The 22577-nt window shown below is 44.2% G+C and overlaps 3 protein-coding genes across 3 annotated transcripts; 2 read left to right on the top strand and 1 right to left on the bottom strand.

Annotated features, from left to right (window-relative positions):
* Window positions 1-12666: 12666 nt before the first annotated feature.
* LOC123112695 (trigger factor) lies at window positions 12667-15249 on the bottom strand. The gene is made up of 8 exons (XM_044533761.1): window positions 15021-15249; window positions 14292-14398; window positions 14086-14135; window positions 13921-14003; window positions 13699-13813; window positions 13312-13325; window positions 13105-13206; window positions 12667-13023 (listed from the first exon to the last, which is right to left on the bottom strand). Exons 1-8 carry the CDS (start codon window positions 15078-15080, stop codon window positions 12904-12906), a joined length of 651 nt encoding a protein of 216 aa, XP_044389696.1. The 5' UTR covers window positions 15081-15249; the 3' UTR covers window positions 12667-12903.
* LOC123112694 (uncharacterized) lies at window positions 15231-18123 on the top strand. Its single transcript, XM_044533760.1, has 7 exons — window positions 15231-15402; window positions 15787-15896; window positions 16592-16741; window positions 16821-17065; window positions 17325-17435; window positions 17531-17575; window positions 17821-18123. Exons 1-7 carry the CDS (start codon window positions 15288-15290, stop codon window positions 17984-17986), a joined length of 942 nt encoding a protein of 313 aa, XP_044389695.1. The 5' UTR covers window positions 15231-15287; the 3' UTR covers window positions 17987-18123.
* A 1231-nt stretch (window positions 18124-19354) lies between these two features.
* Window positions 19355-21580, top strand: LOC123112693 (proteasome subunit beta type-4). The gene is made up of 6 exons (XM_044533759.1): window positions 19355-19634; window positions 20408-20484; window positions 20568-20697; window positions 20791-20962; window positions 21055-21240; window positions 21346-21580. Exons 1-6 carry the CDS (start codon window positions 19579-19581, stop codon window positions 21457-21459), a joined length of 735 nt encoding a protein of 244 aa, XP_044389694.1. The 5' UTR covers window positions 19355-19578; the 3' UTR covers window positions 21460-21580.
* Window positions 21581-22577: the final 997 nt, after the last annotated feature.

Genomic DNA, 22577 nt, shown 5'->3' with positions numbered 1-22577 from the left:
ACCGAGCATCAGGGGCTACTGTCTATGCGGTACCATTTTACATATATTGAAATTCTTACCTCAAAGCATGTTAGAAGGCTGCTGCAGGCTTTGGTCAGCCCGCTCTTGGCGAGCTGAACCTTCTGAATCACCGCACTCATAACAGTGCGGTGTTCCTCTTCGATGGAGGCACCGTTGAGCGCCTCCAGCAAATTGTCCGGCACCTCCGGTTGGACGGAGGCAACCGGCGTCGCGGTCTTGCCCTTCTTACGAAGGGGTCGCCCGCCGGACTCCGGAGCCACTGTGGCCTCCGGGGCTGAGTCCGGTGCAAAGTCCGGGAGGTTGTCCTGTGACACCTTCGGGGCCTCCTCCTCCTGGTAGGTCCCTTCCTGGGACCCCACCTCGGCATCGTCCGCGTCACGGGGGGTGGAGGCAGTCGGAAGAGAATCCATATCCGACGCACCTAAGGACCCGCTCATTGAAACGGGAAGATCATCCTTAGGCGGACTGCAGGGTTGTATGCGGCATTAGAAAGACATTATGTGATGAAAAATAAAAACCTTAAAGTTATTCGGGAGTCCAGATACTTACGATCTTGCCAGGGGCTTGGCCCTTGGAGGTCAGTCCTTGTTGTCGTCACTGGCATTGGCGGAGCAGTCCGGGGGAAGAGTTTTCCCCTTCTTGGACCCTTCGGCCTCCCTTATTGGGGAGGCCTTCCTTTTCTTCTCTCCCCCCGCTGGGGAAGAGGCTTTCTTCTTCTCCTCCTCACCTTGCTGAGAGGAGTCGGCCTCGGATTCATCATCCGATAGCACCTGAAAGCAGGAACTCTTCCGAGTCCCCGTGGCCTTCTTCTTGGCCTTCTTCTCCGGCACCACGTGGGGTGCCGGAGCCAGCAGCCCCGTTAGGTGGGCGTCAGCTGGGTCCTCTGGCAATGGGGCCGGACAGATAGCCTGTGCGGCCTTCTTCAGCCAGTCCTGTCAAAGGAAAGGGAGTTTAGATCCCGCATAGAGTCAAACTATGGAAAACACGCGTCCCTTAAAGGACAAAATCATTTACCTCGTCAGCCGGGCGCTACGAGCGGAATCCGCGATCTTCGGTAGCGGATGCGGGAGCTTCGGCGCCCTTGAACAGCACCTTCCAAACATCTTCGTACATAGTGTCGAAGAGCCCGCTCAGGGTCTGGTGCTGCGCCGGATCGAACTCCCACATGTTGAAACCCCGTCGTTGGCACGGGAGAATCCGGTGGATGAGCATGACCTGGACTACGTTGAAAAGCTTGAGCTTCTTGTCCACCAGCTTCTGGATACCGGCTTGGAGTCCGGTCAGCTCCTCCGAATTCCCCCAGATCAGGCCACTCTCTTTCCAGGAGGTGAGCCGTGTAGGGATGCCGGATCTGAATTCGGGGCCGCCGCCCAATCGGCGTCACGTGACTCGGTGATGTAGAACCACCCCGATTGCCACCCCTTGATGGTTTCCACGAAAGTGCCTTCCAGCCACGTAACGTGGGACATCCTGCCCACCATGGCGCCTCCGCACTCCGCTTGGCTGCCCTTCACAACCTTCGGCTTGACACTGAAGGTCTTGAGCCACAAGCCGAAGTGGGGCTGGATGCAGAGGAAGGCCTCGCACACGATGATAAACGCTGAGATGTTGAGGATGAAATTCGGGGCCAGATCATGAAAATCCAGGCCGTAGTAGAACATGAGCCCCCAGACGAAGGGATGAACTGGGAAGCCCAGTCCGCGGAGGAAATGGGGAAGAAACACTACCCTCTCATGGGGCCTGGGGGTGGGGATGAGCTCTCCCTCGTCGAGGAGCCGATGTGTGATGTCTCTGGACAAGTATCCAGCGTCGCAGCTTCTGGATCCGCCCCTCCGTGACGGAGGAGGCCATCCACTTGCCTCCTGCTCCGGACATAGTTGGAAAAGGTTGAGGTGAGAAGTGCGGACTTGGGCGCTGGAGCTCGAGTTCGCGGAGATGGATAAGCCAAGGAGGAAGAAGGCGCAGGTAAAAGGGTTGGATCTTTATCCCCTTATATGGGCGGACAGAAACACGCGTCCCCACCGGCCTGGTAAAACTTGCTTATCTCCCAAGCGTCACAATCAATGGCGCGGTTGGGTTACCCACGTCCATATTGATGGGAATCCCGGAATAAGGGGAACACGATCTCTGCTTCGACAAGACATGCCAAGGAAACCGCCTCGCTAAATGCGCTGAGGTGGAACAATAAAAACAATTCGAGTAAAGGCTTGGAAGTGGTGTGACGTCACGCCACAGAATACGTCAGCAGATTGATCTTGTGTAAATATTATTCTCTCTCCGGTGGTATGTGGAATTTATTTTTGCAGAGCCGGACACTATCCTGGTGTTCACAATCTTCTATAAATTATTCGGAGGAGGAACCCGCCTTGCAATGCCGAAGACAATATGCGCGCCAGACTCGTCGTCATTGAAGCCTGGTTCAGGGGCTACTGAGGGAGTTCCGGACTAGGGGGTGTCCGGATAGCCGAACTATCATCATCGGCCGGACTCCAAGACTATGAAGATACAAGATTGAAGACTTCGTCCCATGTCCGGATGGGACTTTCCTTGGCGTGGAAGGCAAGCTTGGCGATACGGATATGTAGATCTCCTACCTTTGTAACCGACTCTGTGTAACCCTAGCCCTCTCCGGTGTCTATATAAACCGGATGGCCTTAGTCCATAGGACGAATAACAATCATACCATAGGCTAGCTTCTAGGGTTTAGCCTCCTTGATCTCATGGTAGATCTACTCTTGTAACCCACATCATCAATATTAATCAAGCAGGACGTAGGGTTTTACCTCCATCAAGAGGGCCCGAACCTGGGTAAAAACATCGTGTCCCTCGTCTCCTGTTACCATCCGCCTAGACGCACAGTTCGGGACCCCCTACCCGAGATCCGCCGGTTTTGACACCGACAGAGGGCATCATGCTGGAGATAGAACTGCTCACAAGGTATTGCAATCTGGATTTTATTGGCCTACTCTCTTCAAGGATGCCCGTAAGTTTGTCTCATCTTGTGATGAATGCCAAAGAATAGGTAATATTGGTAAGCGTCAAGAAATGCCTATGAATTATTCACTTGCTGTTGAACCATTTGATGTTTGGTGATTTGATTACATGGGACCTTTTCCTTCCTCTAATAGATATACACATATTTTTGTCGCTGTTGATTATGTTACCAAATGGGTAGAAGCTATTCCAACTAGTAGTGTTGATCACAACACCTCCATTAAAATTCTTATGGAAGTTATTTTCCCAAGGTTTGGAGTCCCTAGATACTTAATGAGTAATGGTGGTTCACACTTTATTCATGGTACTTTTCGTAAAATGCTTGTCAAGTATGATGTGAACCATAGAATTGCATCACCTTATCATCCTCAGTGTAGTGGTCAAGTTGAACTTAGCAATAGAGAAATAAAATTAATTTTGCAAAAGACTGTCAATAGGTCGAGGAAGAATTGGTCTAAGAAATTAGATGATGCACTTTGGGCTTATAGAACAGCATGTTAAAATCCTATGGGTATGCCTCCTTATAAAATGGTTTACGGAAAAGCTTGTCATTTGCCTCTTGAGTTAGAACAAAAAGCATATTGGGCAGTTAAAGAACTGAACTATGATTTCAAACTTGTCGGTGAAAAGAGGTTATTTGATATTAGTTCTTTAGATGAATGGAGAACCCATGCTTATGAAAATGCAAAATTATTCAAAGAGAAAGTTAAAAGATGGCATGACAAAAGAGTCCAAAAGCGTGAGTTCAAAGTCGGAGAATATGTTCTTTTGTACAACTCTCGTTTTAGATTTTTTGCAGGAAAGCTCCTCTCAAAATGGGAAGGCCCATATGTCATCGAGGAGGTTTACCGGTCTGGAGCCATCAAAATAAATAATTTCAAAGGCACTAACCCGAAGGTTGTCAACGGGCAACGAATAAAGCATTATATCTCAAGTACGCCTGTCAATGTTGAAAGTAATATTATCCAAACTTTGACACTGGAAGAACACACAAAAGAGTCCTTCCGGAACACCCTAGAATCATCAAAATAAGGAGGTACATGATACGATAAGTAAACGATCTCCGAAAAATCCGCAAAAATATTTTTTGTCGGTTTTGGAATAATTTAGAATTTTGGAAATAAAGAAACTCCAAGGAAACGTCCCCTGGTGGGCATAAGACACCAGGGCACGCCAGGCATGCCTAGCACGCCCAGGTGGGTTGTGCCCAGCTGGGGCACCTTCCGGACTCTATTTTTTCTGCATACTTGTCATGCAAGATAAAAATTCTATATTTACTTCCCGAACCTGTTAACCACCGTATCATGAAGAAATCCTCTGTTTTATTTTCTTGCTATTCATGGTCAGATTTATCAAGCCAGGCATCACGTCTTCCTGCTCCTCCAACAACATGGAAGAAGATGCTTGGCTGATGAAGATTGAGATAAAGAGGGAGGAGCTTACGGGCGCTGTCAAGGGATGCAAGGGCAAGGAAACTACCATAAATCCATCCCCGGTGACTGCACAAGCACTGCTGGCCGAGGAGGAGGAAGAAGCTTCTTCACCACCAAAGGACAATTGAGTATCGGGTATGGGCACTCCCCTTGGCCGGCTTCCGCCAAGCTTGGGGGAGGTGTCCCGATATCGTATGATCTTATTTTTAATTATCTTAGTTCGATCATTTTGCTTTAGATGAAATAAAATTAGTTCAATCCTTTCTTATTTGAGAGTCTGCTTAGTTATCTATCCTCGTAATCATGTGCAAGCTATATAATAAAGTTAGTCTGAGTTTTGCTTTCTTTACTTTCATGTTGCAAATAAAGAAAAGAAATAAGAAAGGAAGAAAAATAATAAAAGAAAGGAAATAAATAAATCAATAAGATCATATATTAATCCTATGGTAGGTGATAGCACCACATAAGGAAAAGTATAAGTAGGAAATTTTATTAGAGATTGACAAACAGAGCATTAGTCAATGATGCAACTCACGAAAGAATTAATAAGCTAAGAGAAGATTCACATATAAATATACTATCCTAGAAATCTTTTGATATTGTGAGCCCTCATCAAAATATTATATGCCAAAATTGTTGACGTTGGACAAGGAAGACAACTTAATGATTTATTTATATTTATATTCACATAGAAGTCATATTGTTATAGATCCTTTAACATGTGATGTTTGCCCCCTATCTTTGCTAGACAAAAATTCCGCACCAAGTAGAGATACTACTTGTGCATCCAAAAACCTTAAACCCAAATCTTTTTCAAGTGTCCACCATACCTACCTATGGATTGAGCAAGATCCCTCAAGTAAGTTGTCATCGGTGCAAAAAGGCAATAAAAATTGCTTCTAAATATGTGAGATCATTTAATGTAAGAGAAAATTGAGCGTTGTACGAACTTGGATAACAAAGAATAAAAGCGACAGACTGCATAATAAAGGTTGTCATCTTAAGGGGCAATACAACGTGACATTCTCTTGCACTAAGGGATTGAGCATGCAAACAAATAAGCGCATGGCAACCTCTGCTTCCCTCTGCGAAGGGCCTATGTTTTACTTTTATGTATTTACTTTTATGCAAAGAGTCAAAGTTTTCCTTCTATTCATTTTTATTTTCTCATTTGGCAAGCATCATGTGGTAAGGAAAGATCTAGGCACATATGTCTAGTTGAATATAGATAGCATGAGTTATTATTGTTGACATCACCCTTGAGGTGAGTATGTTGGGAAGCGAAACTATAAGCCCCTATCTTTCTAGGTGTCCGGTTGAAACGTTTTGCTCATGGGTACGAGGTGAGTGTTAGCAATCATAGAAGGCTATATGATGGTTGAGTATGTGGACTTGCTAAAAGGCTCCGACCACGTGACTCTTCCTAAAAAGATGATGAATTGTAGTTGCAAAGTTGACTGAGAACATAGTTTGTTGGTTCCTAATAGAGTTTTTTGGTTTATACTTCGATTATGTGATGAACTGTTACTTATTCATGGGAAGTATATGATGGAAGTTCAATGATAAAAGTCCTATGTTCAATTTTGTTGTTGTTATAATAATCAACATGATGCTTCTATGTTCGTATTTTTGTTCTTATCGACACCTCTCTCTCAAAGCATGTGGACCTGTTTTTCTATTTCGGTTTTCGCCTGAGGACAAGCGAGGTCTAAGCTTGGGGGAGTTGATACGTCCATTTTGCATCATGTTTTCTTACTGATTCTTTATAATTTTTTTATCCATAATAATGCTTTTTGGAGCAATTCTAATGCCTTTTCTCTCATAATTTGCAAGGTACACACCAAGAGGGAGAATTCTGGCAGCTGGAAATCTGGACCTGAAAAAGCTACATCAGGCAACCTATTCTGCACAGCTCCAAACAAGCTGAGCCTTCACGGAGAATTTTTATGGAATATTTAAGAAATATTGGAGCAAATAACTACCAGAGGGGGGCACCAGGTGGGCACAACCCACCTAGGCATGCCAGGGAGCCCAGGCGCGCCCTGGTGGATTATGCCCTCCTCGGCCCACCTCCGGTGCCCATCTTCTGGTATAGAAGTCATTTTGACCTAGAAAAAATAAGGGGGAGACATTTGGGAAGGAGCACCGCCGTCTCGAGGCGGAACTTGGGTAGGAGCACTTTTGCTCTCCGGCGGAGCGATTCTGCCGGGGGACCTTCCCTCCCGAAGGGGGAAATCATCATCATCATCATCATCATCACCAACAACTCTCCCATCTTGGGGAGGGCAATCTCCACCAACATCTTCACCAGCACCATCTCATCTCAAACACTAGTTCATCTCTTGTATTCAATCTTGTTACCGAAACTATAGATTGGTGCTAGGGGGTGACTAGTAGTGTTGATTACATCTTGTAGTTGATTACTATATGGTTTATTTGGTGGAAGATTATATGTTCAGATCCATTATGCTATTTAATACCACTCTTATCATGAGCATGTTGATTATTTGTGAGTAGTTACTTTTGTTCTTGCGGTCACAGGAGAAATCATGTTGCAAGTAATCATGTGAATTTGATATGTGTTCGATATTTTGATAGTATGTATGTTGTGATTCCCTTAGTGGTGTCATGTGAACGTCGACTACATGACACTTCACCATATTTGGGCCTAAGGGAATGCATTGTGTAGTAGTAAATAGATGGTGGGTTGCGAGAGTGACAGAAACTTAAACCCAGTTTGTGCACTATTTCATAAGGGACCGATTGGATCCTAGAGTTTAATGCTATGGTTAGAATTTATTCTTAATACATTTCTCGTAGTTGCGGATGCTTGCGGGAGGGTTAATCATAAGTAGGAGGTTTGTTCAAGTAAGAATAGCACCTAAGGACTGGTCCACCCACATATTAAATTATCAAAGTAGCGAACACAAATCAAACCAAAATGACGAAAGTAACTAGATGAAATTCCCGTGTACCCTCAAGTACACTTTGCTCATTATATGAGACCATTTTGGCATGTACTTTGTCTAAAAAGGATTGGCCTACCTTGCTCCATACTTATTGTTACTATCGTTACTTGCTCGTTACAAATTATCTTGCTATCAAACTAATCCGCTACTTACAATTTTAGCACCTGCAGACAATATTTTGCTGAAAACTACTTGTCATTTTCTTCTGGTACTCATTGGGTTCGACGCTCTTACTTATCAAAAAGAGCTACAATTGATCTCCTATACTTGTGGGTCATCAGACGTTCGCCTACATCAGCCGCGTTAACTAATGCTTCTGCTTTTGGTCTACAAGGGTACGTGGACACACTCTCCCCCTCTCGTTGCTATGCATCTCCTAGATAGATCTTGCATGATCGTAGGAAATTTTTGAAATTGCATGCTACATTCCCCAACAGTGGCATCCGAGACAGGTCTATGCGTAGATGATATGCACGAGTAGAACACAAAGAGTTGTGGGCGATAATAGTCATACTGCTTACCACCAACATCTTACTTTGATTCGGCGGTATTGTTGGATGAAGCGGCCCGGACCGACATTACATGACCGCGTTCATGAGACTGGTTTGATTACGGCCCGTCCTTGTTGAAGGTTATAGGTGGCTGGCGGGTGTCTGTTTCTCCAACTTTAGTTGAATCGAGTTTGACTACGGCCCGTCCTTGTTGAAGGTTAAAACAGCACACTTGACAAAAAATCATTGTGGTTTTGATGCATAGGTAAGAACGGTTCTTGCTAGAAACCCGTAGCAGCCACGTAAAACTTGCAACAACAAATTAGAGGACGTTTAACTTGTTTTTGCAGGGCTTGTTGTGATGTGATATGGTCAAGACATGATGTGATATTGTAACATCCCAATTTTCAATTTGGATGTTATACATAGATCATCATATGCATTTCATATTTTATTGCATTTGGTTGTGATCCAAGAAATCTTAAGCAACTCAAGGACCCAAGGAGAGAGTTGGAGGTTTCATTTAAATTTCATATTTGAATTTGTTTCAAATTTGAAAAGTGGATTAATTTGATTTTCAACAAATTCTTTCCAATTATTTCCAACAATAAATTGTTTCTGGAATTTTTAAATTTTTATTTTTATTTATTAGGATTTTCTTTGCGGAAATCGTTTAAAAAAAGAGTTCCTGGCCCGGCCCAGCCGAGCCAGGCCAGGCCCAACCGTCGCCGCCTTCCCTGTCGTGCCGCCGCCGGACTCCGGAGGGAGTCCGAGCTCGCCCCGCGCCGCCCGAGCCCCTCCCCAAGTCGGACGGGGCCGCCGCCTCTCCTCCCCCTCCTATAAATGCCCCGCCCTACCGCCCTCTCCCTCCCCAAGCCGCACCGCCGCCGTTGCCTCCACCGTAGCCGCCACCGCCGAGCTCGCGCCGCCGCCGCCGCCTGCGGCTGCCGCGTCGCGCTAGCCGTCGTCGCCTCGCGAAGCCGCCATCGCCGCGTCGAAGCCGCCGCCTCGCCCTGCCTTGCTTGCCGGATCTCGCCGCCGCCGAAACCGCCGCTGTCGGTCCAAGTCCGGTTAGCCGGTATAAAACCGCCGATTTTTTTTCTCGGTTTAGTTTTTGTTTTTTTAGTTTCGGTTTGTTAGGTTTAGATCGGTTCGTTTTATTCGCTAGTTTTATTTAGCGAACATTCACCCGATAATTTCTTTTAACGAACAAAATTCGTTCGTTAGGTTCTTTTAGCGGACGTTCGTCCGATAGATTTTCTTTTTCAGTTTATTTTCAGCCAGGGACCTATCCGCAAATAAGTTTTATCGTGATTTAGCCCCTCATCTTAAAACTAGCGTAACTTTTAGTTCGTTTATACAAATTAGATGAAACCAATGCCTAAATATTCATAACAATCTCTTCTTTCTAGTAAACAACTTGAACATGGTTTTGACAATTTAAAATTTGAGTTTAGTTTAGATTAGTATTCGATCTTGTTTCGTTTGTATCTTGAGTTTCGTAACTCCGTTTGAGTTGATTCTTTTTGCAAATCGCAGTTAATCACACATAACTAATGTTAAGATCAAATGCAAATAAAAATAATGTTGTTAGTTTTTGTTTTCTGTTTAGTTTAGTCGTTTGCTTGTTTCGAGTTTTATTTGGATCTTTTCTCGGTTTTTTTGTGTTTCGTTTGATTGATTGCTTATGCAAGCTACTGTTTGTCTGCGCTATATTACCCGGAGTGTGAAGCTTGTTACTACGAATCCCTAGAGTTTGCAGGTCGTCAGCAAGGCAAGTTACACTTTGATCATACTCTTCTATACCCAGTTTTTACTATGCATTAGTATTGCCCCTCAAATATTCGCATGAGTAGGATTGGGAACATGTGGTTTGGTTGTAGTACTTGAGGTAGGAACCTTAATACCTTTGATCACCCCGGGAATATACGTTATGCTCTATTATTCCTTAGCCATGCTTGTAGACGGGGATTGGATCGTGATACACATGGAAGTTGTGAGAGTTATTAATCTTGGATAACATTAAGGTGACAACTTTAATACACATCTGGATGGATTGGTTGGGGCACCTGGAGAATCCAGTGTTTGTCCATTTAGGAAATCCCAGAGTACCCGTGTGATTTTTCCTCGGTTTGCCACCCAGGCTCAAAGGGATCATATGATATTTCATGCCTAGAAACTTCTGTGTGCAGCCACAAGCCATTATGGGCTCTGGCGTAGTTGACTAAGTTGTATGAGCTCTCGAAGAGGTGGACTAGCAGATGTAGGGGAAAGTAGGTGTACCGGTCTGCCCGGAGTAGAGAGTTAATGCTTCAGAAAGACTATGTCTCGATCTTCCGATCATGGATGCGATCGAGTCTTGTGGGAAAAAATGTGCAACCTCTGCAGAGTGTATAAACTAATCATGGTTAGCCGTGTCCCCGATTATGGACATCTTGAGTATCTGGAATTGGATATTATTGTTGATCTCATCACTCTTTAATTTAATTGAATTGGGTTTAATGATGATACTTGTTTAATTGGGATTTGAGTTGGAGGAACCTTCTCAAATATTGGTACAACTTGGGAGTTGTAAAATAAATTTATTTCTTTGTTGTAGGGAAAAACTAGCTTTATGCAAAATCTTAAACTTAGAGCCTCCACCAGCCAAATATTGCATGTAGATATAGTTCTTGCATTCATTGCTTTACAGTGTAACTCTGCCAGCATATTCAATGTGCTGACCTACACGGTTGGAACGTCTCATGTTGCAGACTACTCAGACGACGAATAAGGTGCGATAGGTCGTTGTCATGCACTCAGCTATGCCATTGGAGTTGATGGACTCATTACCTTCAAAGCTTCCGCAGTTATTTAGTTTAGATGACCTTCAGCCATATTATTTTGTGTAATCATACTCTTTATGAGGACCTTGATGTAATAAGTGTGTGATTGAACTCTGCTATAATTCCTCGAGTATTGTGTGTGTCAGCATTACCGATGCAGGGATGACACTTAAGCATAGAGACTTCGGTCCATTGGAATCGTGGTCGCTACAAGAAATTTTTTGTATGAGATGATCATGTTTTGTAACAAAGTTATCGGCAACTGGCAGGAGCCATATGGTTGTCGCTTTATTGTATGAAATGCAATCGCCATGTAATTGCTTTACTTTATCACTAAACGGTAGCGATAGTCGTAGTAGCAATAGTTGGCGAGACGACAACGATGCTATGATGGAGATCAAGGTGTCAAGCCGGTGATGATGGAGATCATGACAGTGCTTTGGAGATGGAGATCAAAGCACAAGATGATGATGGCCATATCATGTCACATATTTTGATTGCATATGATGTTTATCTTTTATGCATCTTATTTTGCTTAGTTCGGCGGTAGCATTATAAGATGGATTTGGCTTGAGACGAAGTTTGCCTCGATCGAGTGTGAATTTGTGGGAAGAATAGAGAAGAACGGCTAGGGATTTGGCTGGTGCGTGGTGAACAGAGAGGCTGGCTAGGCTATTCAGGGATCTATTTACATCATACAGCGGGGGGTTTCCTGTAAATTAATCTGGGCGCGGGCCAAGTTCCTAGAGCCGACGTGGCAGGTTTCGACTAATTTGTATCAGTTTGTTCCTGTAAAGCAAGTTTAGGGGCTAATTTGACTCACTTTGTAAGTTTTTGTATGAGATTGTACCCACGCTGCAAGTTTATGTACCAACAGTGTAATTAACTCTTTTGAAACGGATGTGAAATTATCCAGTGCTCCCAAGCAGGCCTCAGCCTTCCCCACACACACACACAAACCCACATGATGCAATGGTAAACTATAATTTGACATGTTAGTACTCTCTATTACTTGTCGTTCAAACAGATATATCCAGCATTGAAATATGTCTAGATACATCTGTTTCATTAACAAGTAATATGGATTAAACAGATATCCAACATTGAAATATGTCTAGATACATCTGTTTCATTAACAAGTAATATGGATCAAAGAGAGTACAAGATAACAAAATTTGTTCTCTATATCGAAAAAAAAAACAGACTAGCATCCATGATCATCTATTACAATATTAATAAAAGGAAGTTTGTTGGTTTGACTTCCATCGCTTTCACCCCTTCCATCGATACATGCCTTTTTTTTCCAAACCATGTGATAACCTCATTTTCTTTTTCCCAAAACGACCGCCCACCTCGTTTCCTGAGAAACAAATCCCATGGTAACCCCATTATTATTTTCTCAAACCAATCCCCACCTCTCATTTCTAGGGAAAGAAAAAACCCTTGCAAAGCAATCAACAGAAATCAAATAAATCATCAATAGAATCAAACTCACGTACTTGTAAGCACACAATCTCAATCACATCATATTTCCCCTCACGTTTGCTTATAAATTCCCTCCCCACGTCATATCTCAGTCTTAACCCAACACTACTGGAATTTCCAACTTTCCTGAGTGCCGAAAAACTCGGCGAAAGCCATTTTACACTCAGCAGAGAGTTTGCCAAGAGTGTAGTTCCAACTTTCCTGAGTGCCGAAAAGCTCGGCGAAAGCCGTTTTACACTCAGCAGAGAGTTTGCCAAGAGTGTAGTTCTCGACTAAGGGTACACGCTCCGTAAGCCGAGTTCTGTCATGTTTGCCGAGTACTTCCTATCGGGTGTTCGGCAGCTTCTACCATATGTCGTGCCCTGCTGTCTGCCAAGAGTCGTACTCAGCTTACGAGTCCTTCACCGTGATCCCGTGTTGTGGTACTCAGCAAACAACGGTGTACTCGGACTCGGTAACGACGATTTTTCCAGTAGTGCAATCGGAAATTTTCTATGTTGAACAACTAGAATAGAGTTGCCCCCGTTGCAACGTACAGATATTTATAGCCAGTAGAGATAGCAATAGGGCCGTATGCAGCAGGCTAGCAGAGCTGAGAGCTTAGGATCAATGGGCAGATGCCCAGGAGTCCCCCACCCTGCAGTCGTCATCTCTCTAATGGCATCGTAGGACGGCCTTCACTGCTTCAGCTTCCTGTTAGATGGACAGCCGCGTCGAAGCAGAACTCTTTTCCAGGTTCGAACGTGGCCTCGAGCTCCTCGTAGCTTTGCAGAACCTTCAGGTTCTTTGCCGCGTCAAGGTTCTCCTGCAGCATGTCAATGCAACAGAGGTAAATGACCAACCAATTCACATCTAAAGTAGGAAACCCATGGATAGTAGTTGTTACCTTTTCAACATATTCAGCGACTGCGCGGTTGATGATTTTCTTGATGGCTGCTTTCTTCACTTTTGACGGTCCAATCAAGTGCAGAGCGACTTCTTTTGGTACCTGAGCCACAACAAGATTCATGGAGCAGGTCAAAACACAATCCAGCTAGCATGTGCAGATGTTCCGAAGCAGAGGAACTAGTTTTTGGTTGTCACGAAAACTTACATTTGGAGTTTTCCCTGTTCAAGTAGCACCAGTGTCGAGGAAAGTGACCACCGTTAGTTCCATATAAAAAAAATTAAGCGGTCTAAGCTGTAACAATTCAAAATGCTACAAAGACGAAAAGGTAAATAAAATAAGAGAAGTGCAATCTACGGTTAATCTAATTAAACAACTTCAAGCAAATAGCTCGGCTAATGATCCATTGAGACATACGATGAGTATATGACACATCAAGAAGCCATTTGTTCTGAGTGTTCTTCAGATGTTAAATATTGAACTCATGGGTTGACCTCCAGAGATTTTGAAGATACAAGATCGAATAACAGAAACAGAGTTGCAACCGTAGCTCTATCTGAACTGAGATGGATAGGGAAATAAAAGGCCTGCTACCTCCTTTCAGTCGCCGAAATCCTGGAAGTGGTTGTGCCGCGGCAATATGCTTTGATAAGACTTTCTCAAAGACAGAATCCGTCATTTTACTGCTAATAGTTACTCGTATCTGTGTCTTGTAACAAACAAAATGGAAAGGTAAAAAGATTAAGATGAAATCGGCAAAAGAGCTGGATTTTATTTTCAGACCATTCTATTACCGAGAGAAAATTGCCAACCAACCTCTATCACTCCATCTTCTTCAGTAAGCACAGACACATGAAAATCTTTAAAGGCTACCGGCGCTTGCGTGGGATTTTCTGTACCTGATAGCACAGAAAATAAGCCCAGAAGGTAATGATTTTCAGTGCACTGTTTGGATAACATGATAAGAGGCTAAAGGTGTACATTGTACTGGAGATACTGCCTGAAGCGCTCCGCAAACTTTGTGGTTGATTCTGGAAAACAAATTCATAAGCAACTATGGACAGTGAAGCAATCCATTAGTGCAAAGCACTAAGCAGTACTAGGTAGTACTCTCTCAGTACGATCGAACATTAAAGGAATAATCATTTTAAGACCGTCAATGATCCGAGTAAGCAACAGCCACCTACCGTTTTGAGAATTCTTTGTTAAATATCATCAGGCACACAGAAGATGGTACATCATGTGAAAACTGAAGTTGACGTCCAAGGCCCCTGGTGCATTTGTGATTCACCATCTGCAAAACAATCCACAAATTTTGATTGCGATTTCGCATGAGTAAGCTAAAGCATTGAACATAACTCTAAGGAATGAACAGCGAGATAATGGATTGGATGCCTACATCCAGATTGTTTTCTCCCCTTCCTTGAGCGAAATTTAATGCAAAGTGTCCTATATAATCCATTAGTGTGCTTGCCTGTCTGAACATAACATACATTTTTCTACATACCTTACATTGTGCTGAATTAAACAACAGCACCCGCAGGTGCGTTTGTTTAACCCTCTTAATGCCAAGGCTGAGAAAGGAACAAAACAAAGACTAAAACCTCTGAATATCTTCTCTCTTGTGCAAATTCCATCGTGAGTTCTACTTCTAATCACTGAACCCAAAATTCTTCACAAGTTTTGAGGTAAAATTTAAGAGCTGGCTTTTTTTAAGCCAACCACTATCTCGGACAGGAAAATATATCACCCCAATGCTAACCATTCTCTTCAATTGCAATGAACTGCGCAAGTAAAAAGTACCAACTTCCCCAACATAATAATTCACATCACGCCTTAAACCCTAGGCAAGGATACATAAAGCACCCCTCAAGAAGGTAGCATCGGAGAGAGGGGGCGGGGGGGAGCGGGTGTACCTTGAGATTCACGAGGCCCGTTGCCACAGCAGAGCCTCCCATGGAAATGGATAACTCCATTGCTATCCAGTCCAAGAGAGCTTCTGCTGCCTTCCAATTCCAAGCAAGAAGCCCCAGGAGTGGAGTACTGGAGGAGGGCAGGAGGCAGTTATCCAATTCCCCCTTGGATCCCGACCGTTTATTTCCAATCAGTCGGACAGAACGCTCCGTGCCTGTTTCACTAGCACTACTCTCAGATTCTATCTCGCAACGGCGGCGGCGGCGACGATGGAGGTGGCGGCGGAGGCGGGGGCGTACGAGGAGATGCTGCGGGTGGTGGAGGCCTGCGCTGCCCGCATCCGGTGGCGCCTCCGCCCCCAGTCTAAGCGCCGCCTGCTTAACGGTCGGTGCCCACTAACAAGCTTCTCGTTCCTCTGTTTTGCTTCTCCCTGATGGAAACTGTCTAGGAAATGCTGCGAAGTCGTCTCGTTTCTTTGCTGTGATATTGCTGGTTCTTCTCCAAGATAAGAGCTGCATGATTCGGTGGCAAATTTATGCAGTTGTGCAAGTCAACATCCACCACATGACCCAGCTAGGTTCAGATAGTTTCAGAGTTCGACAACATATAGCTCACACATGCCGTAGCTAGTTCCAGTAGGTTCAAAATTGATCGGGAACCTACGGAGTAATTGTGCAGAGCGACTGTATTTATGTATGTCGAGTGGCATTTGACACTAGTGCACTATGGAGCAAACTTACTAAACTGGCACTGATGAACTGTTGGCAGATATCACGTTCCTCTGCACCGGGTTGCGGCCTGTGATATTGATGGACTACGGCGGCATGATGCCTCAGCTACAGGAGAACCTCTGCAGCCTGCTGCACCATGCTCGGCAGGTGATTGCCCGATTTCGATGTGTCGAATTATCTCCTTCATCGCTACTGAATATCCATCCATAACATCTCTCCCTTGCAAACTAGAAAGTTAGATTTTGAAGCTATAAATCTTGTCACCGTTGAAATTTTGTATGAGCGTGCATTGGATGCGACTACTTCGCTGGTTCAGTAGTAAGCCCTTGTCCCATGGGAAGAGCTGTGGCTCATGTTGACAGGCATATAAGTTCATGGGATCTGATCTTATGTCTTAGCAAGTGATGAGGACTTTGTGTATTGCTTTGCCACCAAACAGTTACATTTAGGACCTGTATCTGCATTGCTGGCCTTTTAATTGATGCTGGTTAATCACGGTTCCATCTCAGAATGTTAAATTTACGCTATTGTTGAGACTTGAGAGTTGTGGTTATCATCTCTGTCAGTTTGCATCTCTCTCGCCTGGGGATGCAAATTTACGACCCTCAGGGCACCCTCTGACCCTCCTTAGTTCAATCAAATGAACTTAATTTGCAAAAGTAATGTGACTTCTGAAAACTTTGTTCAGTAGGTTAAACTAAATATGGCCAGAGAATACGCTAAAGGTTACCCATTTGCACCTGGAATCTCGACCAATCTGTACTAGTCTTTCGAGTATAGCCATACGACCATGTACTAATGTGCGTGTAATAAGCAATTTTAATATTCTGTTTGATCTGCAGGAAGCAAGCATATTGAATCCACTAAGGGTGATGGTTATGAAAGATATGCTCTACTTGATTCACGCAGAAGGACTTGCTGAACATGTGTCACCAAATGCAAGGTCACAGCACCAGCTAGCTTTTGTGGACCTAGAGAAAAGCTGTTGCGAAGTCTTTACCTTCTCAGATCACACTTCTATTTTTTAGTCTATTGCCCTGTTTTATATTACTGACTGATTTCCTGGTTCAGCTGCTTGCAAACACAGAAAAGAACGAAACCATGTTGGAGCTTTTATCGATCCAAGATCGTTTTTCAGCTGCATTCCCTCTTGAAGTAGATGTAGAGCCTGGAACAACAAAGCAAAAGTCAGGACTTCCAGAGAGAGCAACTGATATGGAGTGCGCTGGCATCAGCATTCCCGACACGACCTCACTGGTTGTTGATCTGAGTGCCTTCCTAGAGGGTACCCAAATTGCACTGCCTTCTCTGAATGGGTAATTTCTGGTTCTCACTTCCTAGAGGGTATGGAAACTCAAAACCACGGAATGCTAGTCCACTGAACTCATTACATGGACACTTGTAAACTAAAAGCATCTCATATCCTCATTATAGAACATGACACCTTTTTCTTTTGCTAATTCTTCTGCAATTAGAAGGAAATGTCTTACAACCTCTTAAGTTTGCTATGTTGCCCAAGTTAGCCATTTCAACTGGCCTCTTCCAATTCATTGTTTCATGTCGCAACATTTGTAGGTGGCTCTTGGGTTATCCTGTAACATATTTGTTTCGCAACGAAAGTGGTGAGGTGGCCACTCAGAATCTCTCCAAGCACTCTCTTCATATCTATAGGATATATATGGTCAGGTTTGGTTTCTTTCACGCATATACCAGTTGTTGACTTGTTATTACTCCAGGAAGAATTTTCTTTTAGCTCTTATACTGGTAATATCTTACTGTAGAAATCGCAATTCAGATGCTAAACAGTCAGAAGAGGAACTATTGAGGTAAACTATATATTTTGTACAATTTGTTTCGATTTTTTTGCGAGGGTGTGCTTCTGCTTATGTTTCCGCGTTATCACTTGTCGAATGCTTATGTTTCTACCTAACCCCTGCCTGAGGTGTAGGATAGACAAACATACCTATGGAAGCTAAAATTTGTAAAAATGCCTATAGCGGGCAGGGGCAGTGCCTTGGGGTGATCTTTTACATGCAATTATACAAACTAACAGTGACATGGTATATGCCAGTTTTTCAGTTCCGTGTGACATGAGCGTGAAACGCAACGAAGAACCATGGGCCAAGGCATTTCTAGCTCGCATGAATGGGAAGCTCGAGCGATGCAGCCATGTCTGGGCGTCGGTGCGGTTGGAGATCGAGGTCTTCCAAAGCCAGTCGGGGGTCATCGTGCTATAGCTCGGATCACCACGAGGTGTTTTATTACAACTTGAAGTATGCTAGGCTGGTATGTTCAGTGCTAGCTGATGTATGTAACTCTGTATGTCGTCGATGCACGTTATGATAACGGAGAAGTGAAGGGTTTGTATGTGTCATGTGTTCATCTGATGGATGTATCATTGGTCTGCTGTTTTGCTGGCTGTGAATTAGAAATTTCTGTGAGAAATTGCGGCACGAGACCTTGTTCCCCTTTTCAAGCCGACCTTGTGCTAAATCCTGGATGCGGCGATTTGAGTCAATAAGAACTCTCTTCATCGGAAGAGTGGTCTACATTCACAGGATTCATGAAATTCATCTGATTCAAGATGGACTTCTTCTATGCCTCCACCGCCATCATCTTAGGAAACAGAGGAAAGATGCCTTTTTGGGACTCGCCGTGGGTGCAATGGAGGAAACCAAAGGACATCGCCCCCCTAATCTTCACGGCCTCCAAAATGAAGAAGTGGATGGTTAGGGAGCTTTACGGACCACGCTTGGATGCAAAAGATCGACTCTTTCATTGGACTCATCATGGACCACATCGTCCGGTTTGTAAACCTATGGGTCCACCTCGAGCACACCTAGCTCCGTGATGAGGTTGAGGATGACATCACTTGGGAGCTTATGACATCTGGCGATTATTCGGCGGCTTCTGCTTATATGGCCCAACTTTTAGGCGTCGCACTCACTACCATGAACAAGACCGTTTGGAAGGTCTGGGCTGCTGGGGCCCTCCAAAGGTCAAGTTCTTCGCTTGGCTAGCGCTCCAAAATATGAACGGCGGACCGCTTACAGAGAAGGAGATGGCCAAATTGCGGCCGTGCACCCTTTGCAGGAGGACCGACGAGATGACTCCTCACTTGTTCTACTAGTGTCATTTCACCTTGCGAGTTTGGAGGCTGGTGAAGGATTGGCTTGGTCTGGAAAATCTTGATGTTAACCGATGGGTGCCCGAGCGCAATGTCAAGAACGTTGACTGATATGTCGAGCCCCAACACCGACAACCTGAAGGCTATGGCCTCCCTTACTATGACCGTCACTTGGTCATTTTGAATGAGGAAAACAAGGGTCTTGGGGAAGAACCTACACCTCCATTCTACATCCTTCACCATATCCAAGACAAGGCCAAGCTTTGGGTCACAACAAGGCATTTGATCATGCCGCAAGATAAATCATGTAATTGTAATATTTTTCTTTTGATGTGCTCCCTTGTCGAGCTTGATGTTCTGTGCTATAAACTCCTTAATTAATGAGTCAAGCCTTTTGCCTCTGTTTTTTTTTTAAGGTGGAGCACTCCGCTCCTTTTTTTTGGTTGAAAGCCTCTAATACGTAAACTAGAAACCCGCTTTGTGGAGAGAGTAGACGCACACCAGCCCGACCCAGCCGCCTGCTTCGACTTGGAGTTCGACCCGCTCTGCAAGAAAGAAGCGGAACACGCACAGAAGGGGAAGGGGAAGAGAGGGGCACACCACACCACACCACCAAAGCCAGACCGCCAGACCGAGCCCGCGCCTTCCTCCGACGAGGCGAGCCAAGCCAAGCCCAGATCGAATCCCCCCCCTCCCGAATCCATGGACGGATCCCACTCCCACGCGGCCGGAGGCGGCGAGGGGACGCAGAGGACGCTGTAAGCAACCCCCTATTTCTCCGATCTAGAATGCCATGTGCTCCGCGAAATTTCTTATGCAGTGTGGATGGATTCTCTGGTGACTGGTGTTGATCTACAGGCCTCTAGCTAGTCTCTCTCGGCTCATAGCTAATCCAACCCAGCAGAATTTATTTGTGGACTGTTGTGTTACCTACCTGAATTTTTCGACTTCCATGACAGAATGAATGATTTTATGGTGTTAATATAGAAGCCTCTCCTCTGTCCTAGCTTATAATTAGCCAGCCCAGCAGATATGATGCCTTTTGTAACTTGTCCAAGAAGATGGTTAGAGCAATCTTGTGCAATGCTAGTGTTTTTTTTAACCAAAATACTACCTTCAGTGCCCAGGCTTCTCCTCCAGTGTGCAACTGCAACTTTATCCTGGTGCTATTGTGTCTTTCAGTAAATTTGATGCCTTTTGTAATTTGTCCAAGAAGATTATAGCAATCTTTTATGCGTTATTATTTTTTTCCAAAATACCTTCAGTGCCCTGGTTTTCCCTGTAATGTGCAACTGCAACTTTATCGTGATGCTATTGTGTCTTTCAGTAAATTCAATGCCTTTTGTAATTTGTTCAAGAAGATGGTTATAGCAATCCTATGTGTGTTATTAGTTTTTCCAAAGTACCTTCAGTGCCCAGGCTTTCCTCTAATGTGCAACTGCAACTTCTTTCGTAGTGCTATTGTTTCTTTCAATAAAATTATTTCTATACGCACGTGGTTAACTCTCAGACACTGTATTTGCATCAACAGGAACCCCTATGTGACCGGTAACTCGGTGATTGCAATGAAATACAAGGATGGTGTGATCATGGCATGTGACACTGGAGGTTAGTTAGTTATCACTTCTTCCACACAGGCAAATGTAGTTGTTCCTGTGATATGCGACCAAATTATCTGATTTCTTGTGCAGCCTCCTATGGGTCAACTCTGCGATACAAGAGTGTGGAGCGTATCAAGGAGGTTGGTAAGCATAGTCTTATTGGAGGGAGTGGGGAGTTCAGTGATTTCCAGGAGATTCTGCGGTATCTGGATGAACTGACGTAGGTTACCTTATCGAATGGCTTTGCTCATGTGTGTTCTTTCTCTCTGCTGTGTGAAATCCATGTGACATCCTCATCTCCATTCCTTTTCAGTCTGAATGATCATATGTGGGATGATGGGAACTCATTGGGCCCCAAGGAAATCCATGCATACCTGACAAGAGTGATGTACAACCGGCGCAATAAGTTTGACCCTCTGTGGAACTCCCTGGTGCTTGGTGGAGTGAAGAAGGGCCCAAAGGGCGATGAGAAGTATCTTGGCATGGTATATGATTGGTTTATTAAAAGAAGAATGCTGTTTTTTGTACTGCTGCTGGTTTGTCATGATCTTATGTTGTGCCTAATTTTGGTGTTCAGGTTAACATGATTGGTACACACTTTGAGGAGAACCACATTGCCACTGGATTTGGGAACCACATGGCAATCCCAATACTTCGTGGTGAGTGGCGTGAGGACATGACCTTTGAAGAAGCTGTTAAGCTGATTGAGAAGTGCCTGCTGGTTTTGTTGTACCGTGACCGGTCATCCATCAACAAGTTCCAGGTTACAACTTGTCATCTAATGCCTAGGAGAAATTTAGCCAAATTCCTTCAGTATGTAGCTGCTGAACTGTTATAACATGGATGGTTTGTCTGGTTTGGATGACAGATTGCCAAGATCACGACCGAGGGATCGACCATCTACCCGCCGTACGCCCTGAAGACCAACTGGGGATTTGCCGCCTTCGAGAACCCATCCAAGGGTGCTGTAGGAACATGGTAGACATACTCTGCTGCTGAAGCAGTTTCAGCCCCGTGTGAGTGTTTGATCCGAACATGACTGGAACTCTACATCTGCTTTGTGTGACATGCTATAATTTGATTTCAAGTTTTATGAACATTAAGTGTGGTCGTGTGGTCCTCTTATGATTGTGCTGCCTACTGTTTGCGTCGGTTAGATCTGCAGGTATCCCATTCACATGCCATGCTCTAGCGGCTGCCCTTCTCTTTCTTTTTGTTTTCGGCATTGCAGCTATCCTTTCTTAGTTGACTGCACCTTTTGCTTCAATGGCGGACCCCTGTGGTGGACAAGAAGACCTCCGCGCTCTGGGCTGTTTTTGAAGTCACAATCGCAAGGTGCCGACGTGACAAGCTGAGCACGACTGAATCCTCCTATCTGCTGCTCACTGTGGCAGATTAATTGTGCGAGCTCTGGCGTTATGGGCCGGCCCAGTTACCGAGCGCAAGTCTTACGGTTTTACAGCGATTTTTGTTTTTCCTTCGGTTGTTTTGGATTTTCTTTTTTTTCTTTTTTTATATAAGACATGAAATGTTTCTTTAATAAAGGTGAACCATTTTTCTACCACATTAACATTTTTTCAGTAAAAGATGTCAACATTTTTTTAGTTATATAAACATTATTTATAAAAAGTGTGTGAACATTTTTCTAAATTACATGAACAATTTGGTGTATCTAGAAAATGTTCATCGTGTATTAAAATATGTTCATCATGTATATTTAAAAATACTTCATCATATTTTGAAAAAATGTTCTCATTTCTGCCGGATACTTCTTGTAGTTTCGTTTATAGAAGAATCACCCAACATCAAGAGTGACGCTAGCCTTTGACGTCCCACCTAACTAACATCAAGAGTGACCCTAGCCTTTGACCTCCCAAGCGTGTTAGTCTCACTGCCATACTTGGACTTAACTCTAGAACTTATGAGACGAGTGAGTCTCACTTGCACCTTTGTTTTTTTTTTCCTTTCTCTTAAAGTTTGGTCGATTTATGCATGATCGCTTTATGCCTTTATTCACCATCATCAGATGACTGGTGTTCTTTTAGATCCCACTCTCAGCAGTCTTAAACATTGTGAACACTTTACTCCTACCCGTTTCAA

This window comes from Triticum aestivum, chromosome 5B (genome assembly GCF_018294505.1).
Source record: "Triticum aestivum cultivar Chinese Spring chromosome 5B, IWGSC CS RefSeq v2.1, whole genome shotgun sequence".
Taxonomy (NCBI): Eukaryota; Viridiplantae; Streptophyta; class Magnoliopsida; order Poales; family Poaceae; genus Triticum; species Triticum aestivum.
This window is presented reverse-complemented; position numbering and strand designations above follow the sequence as displayed.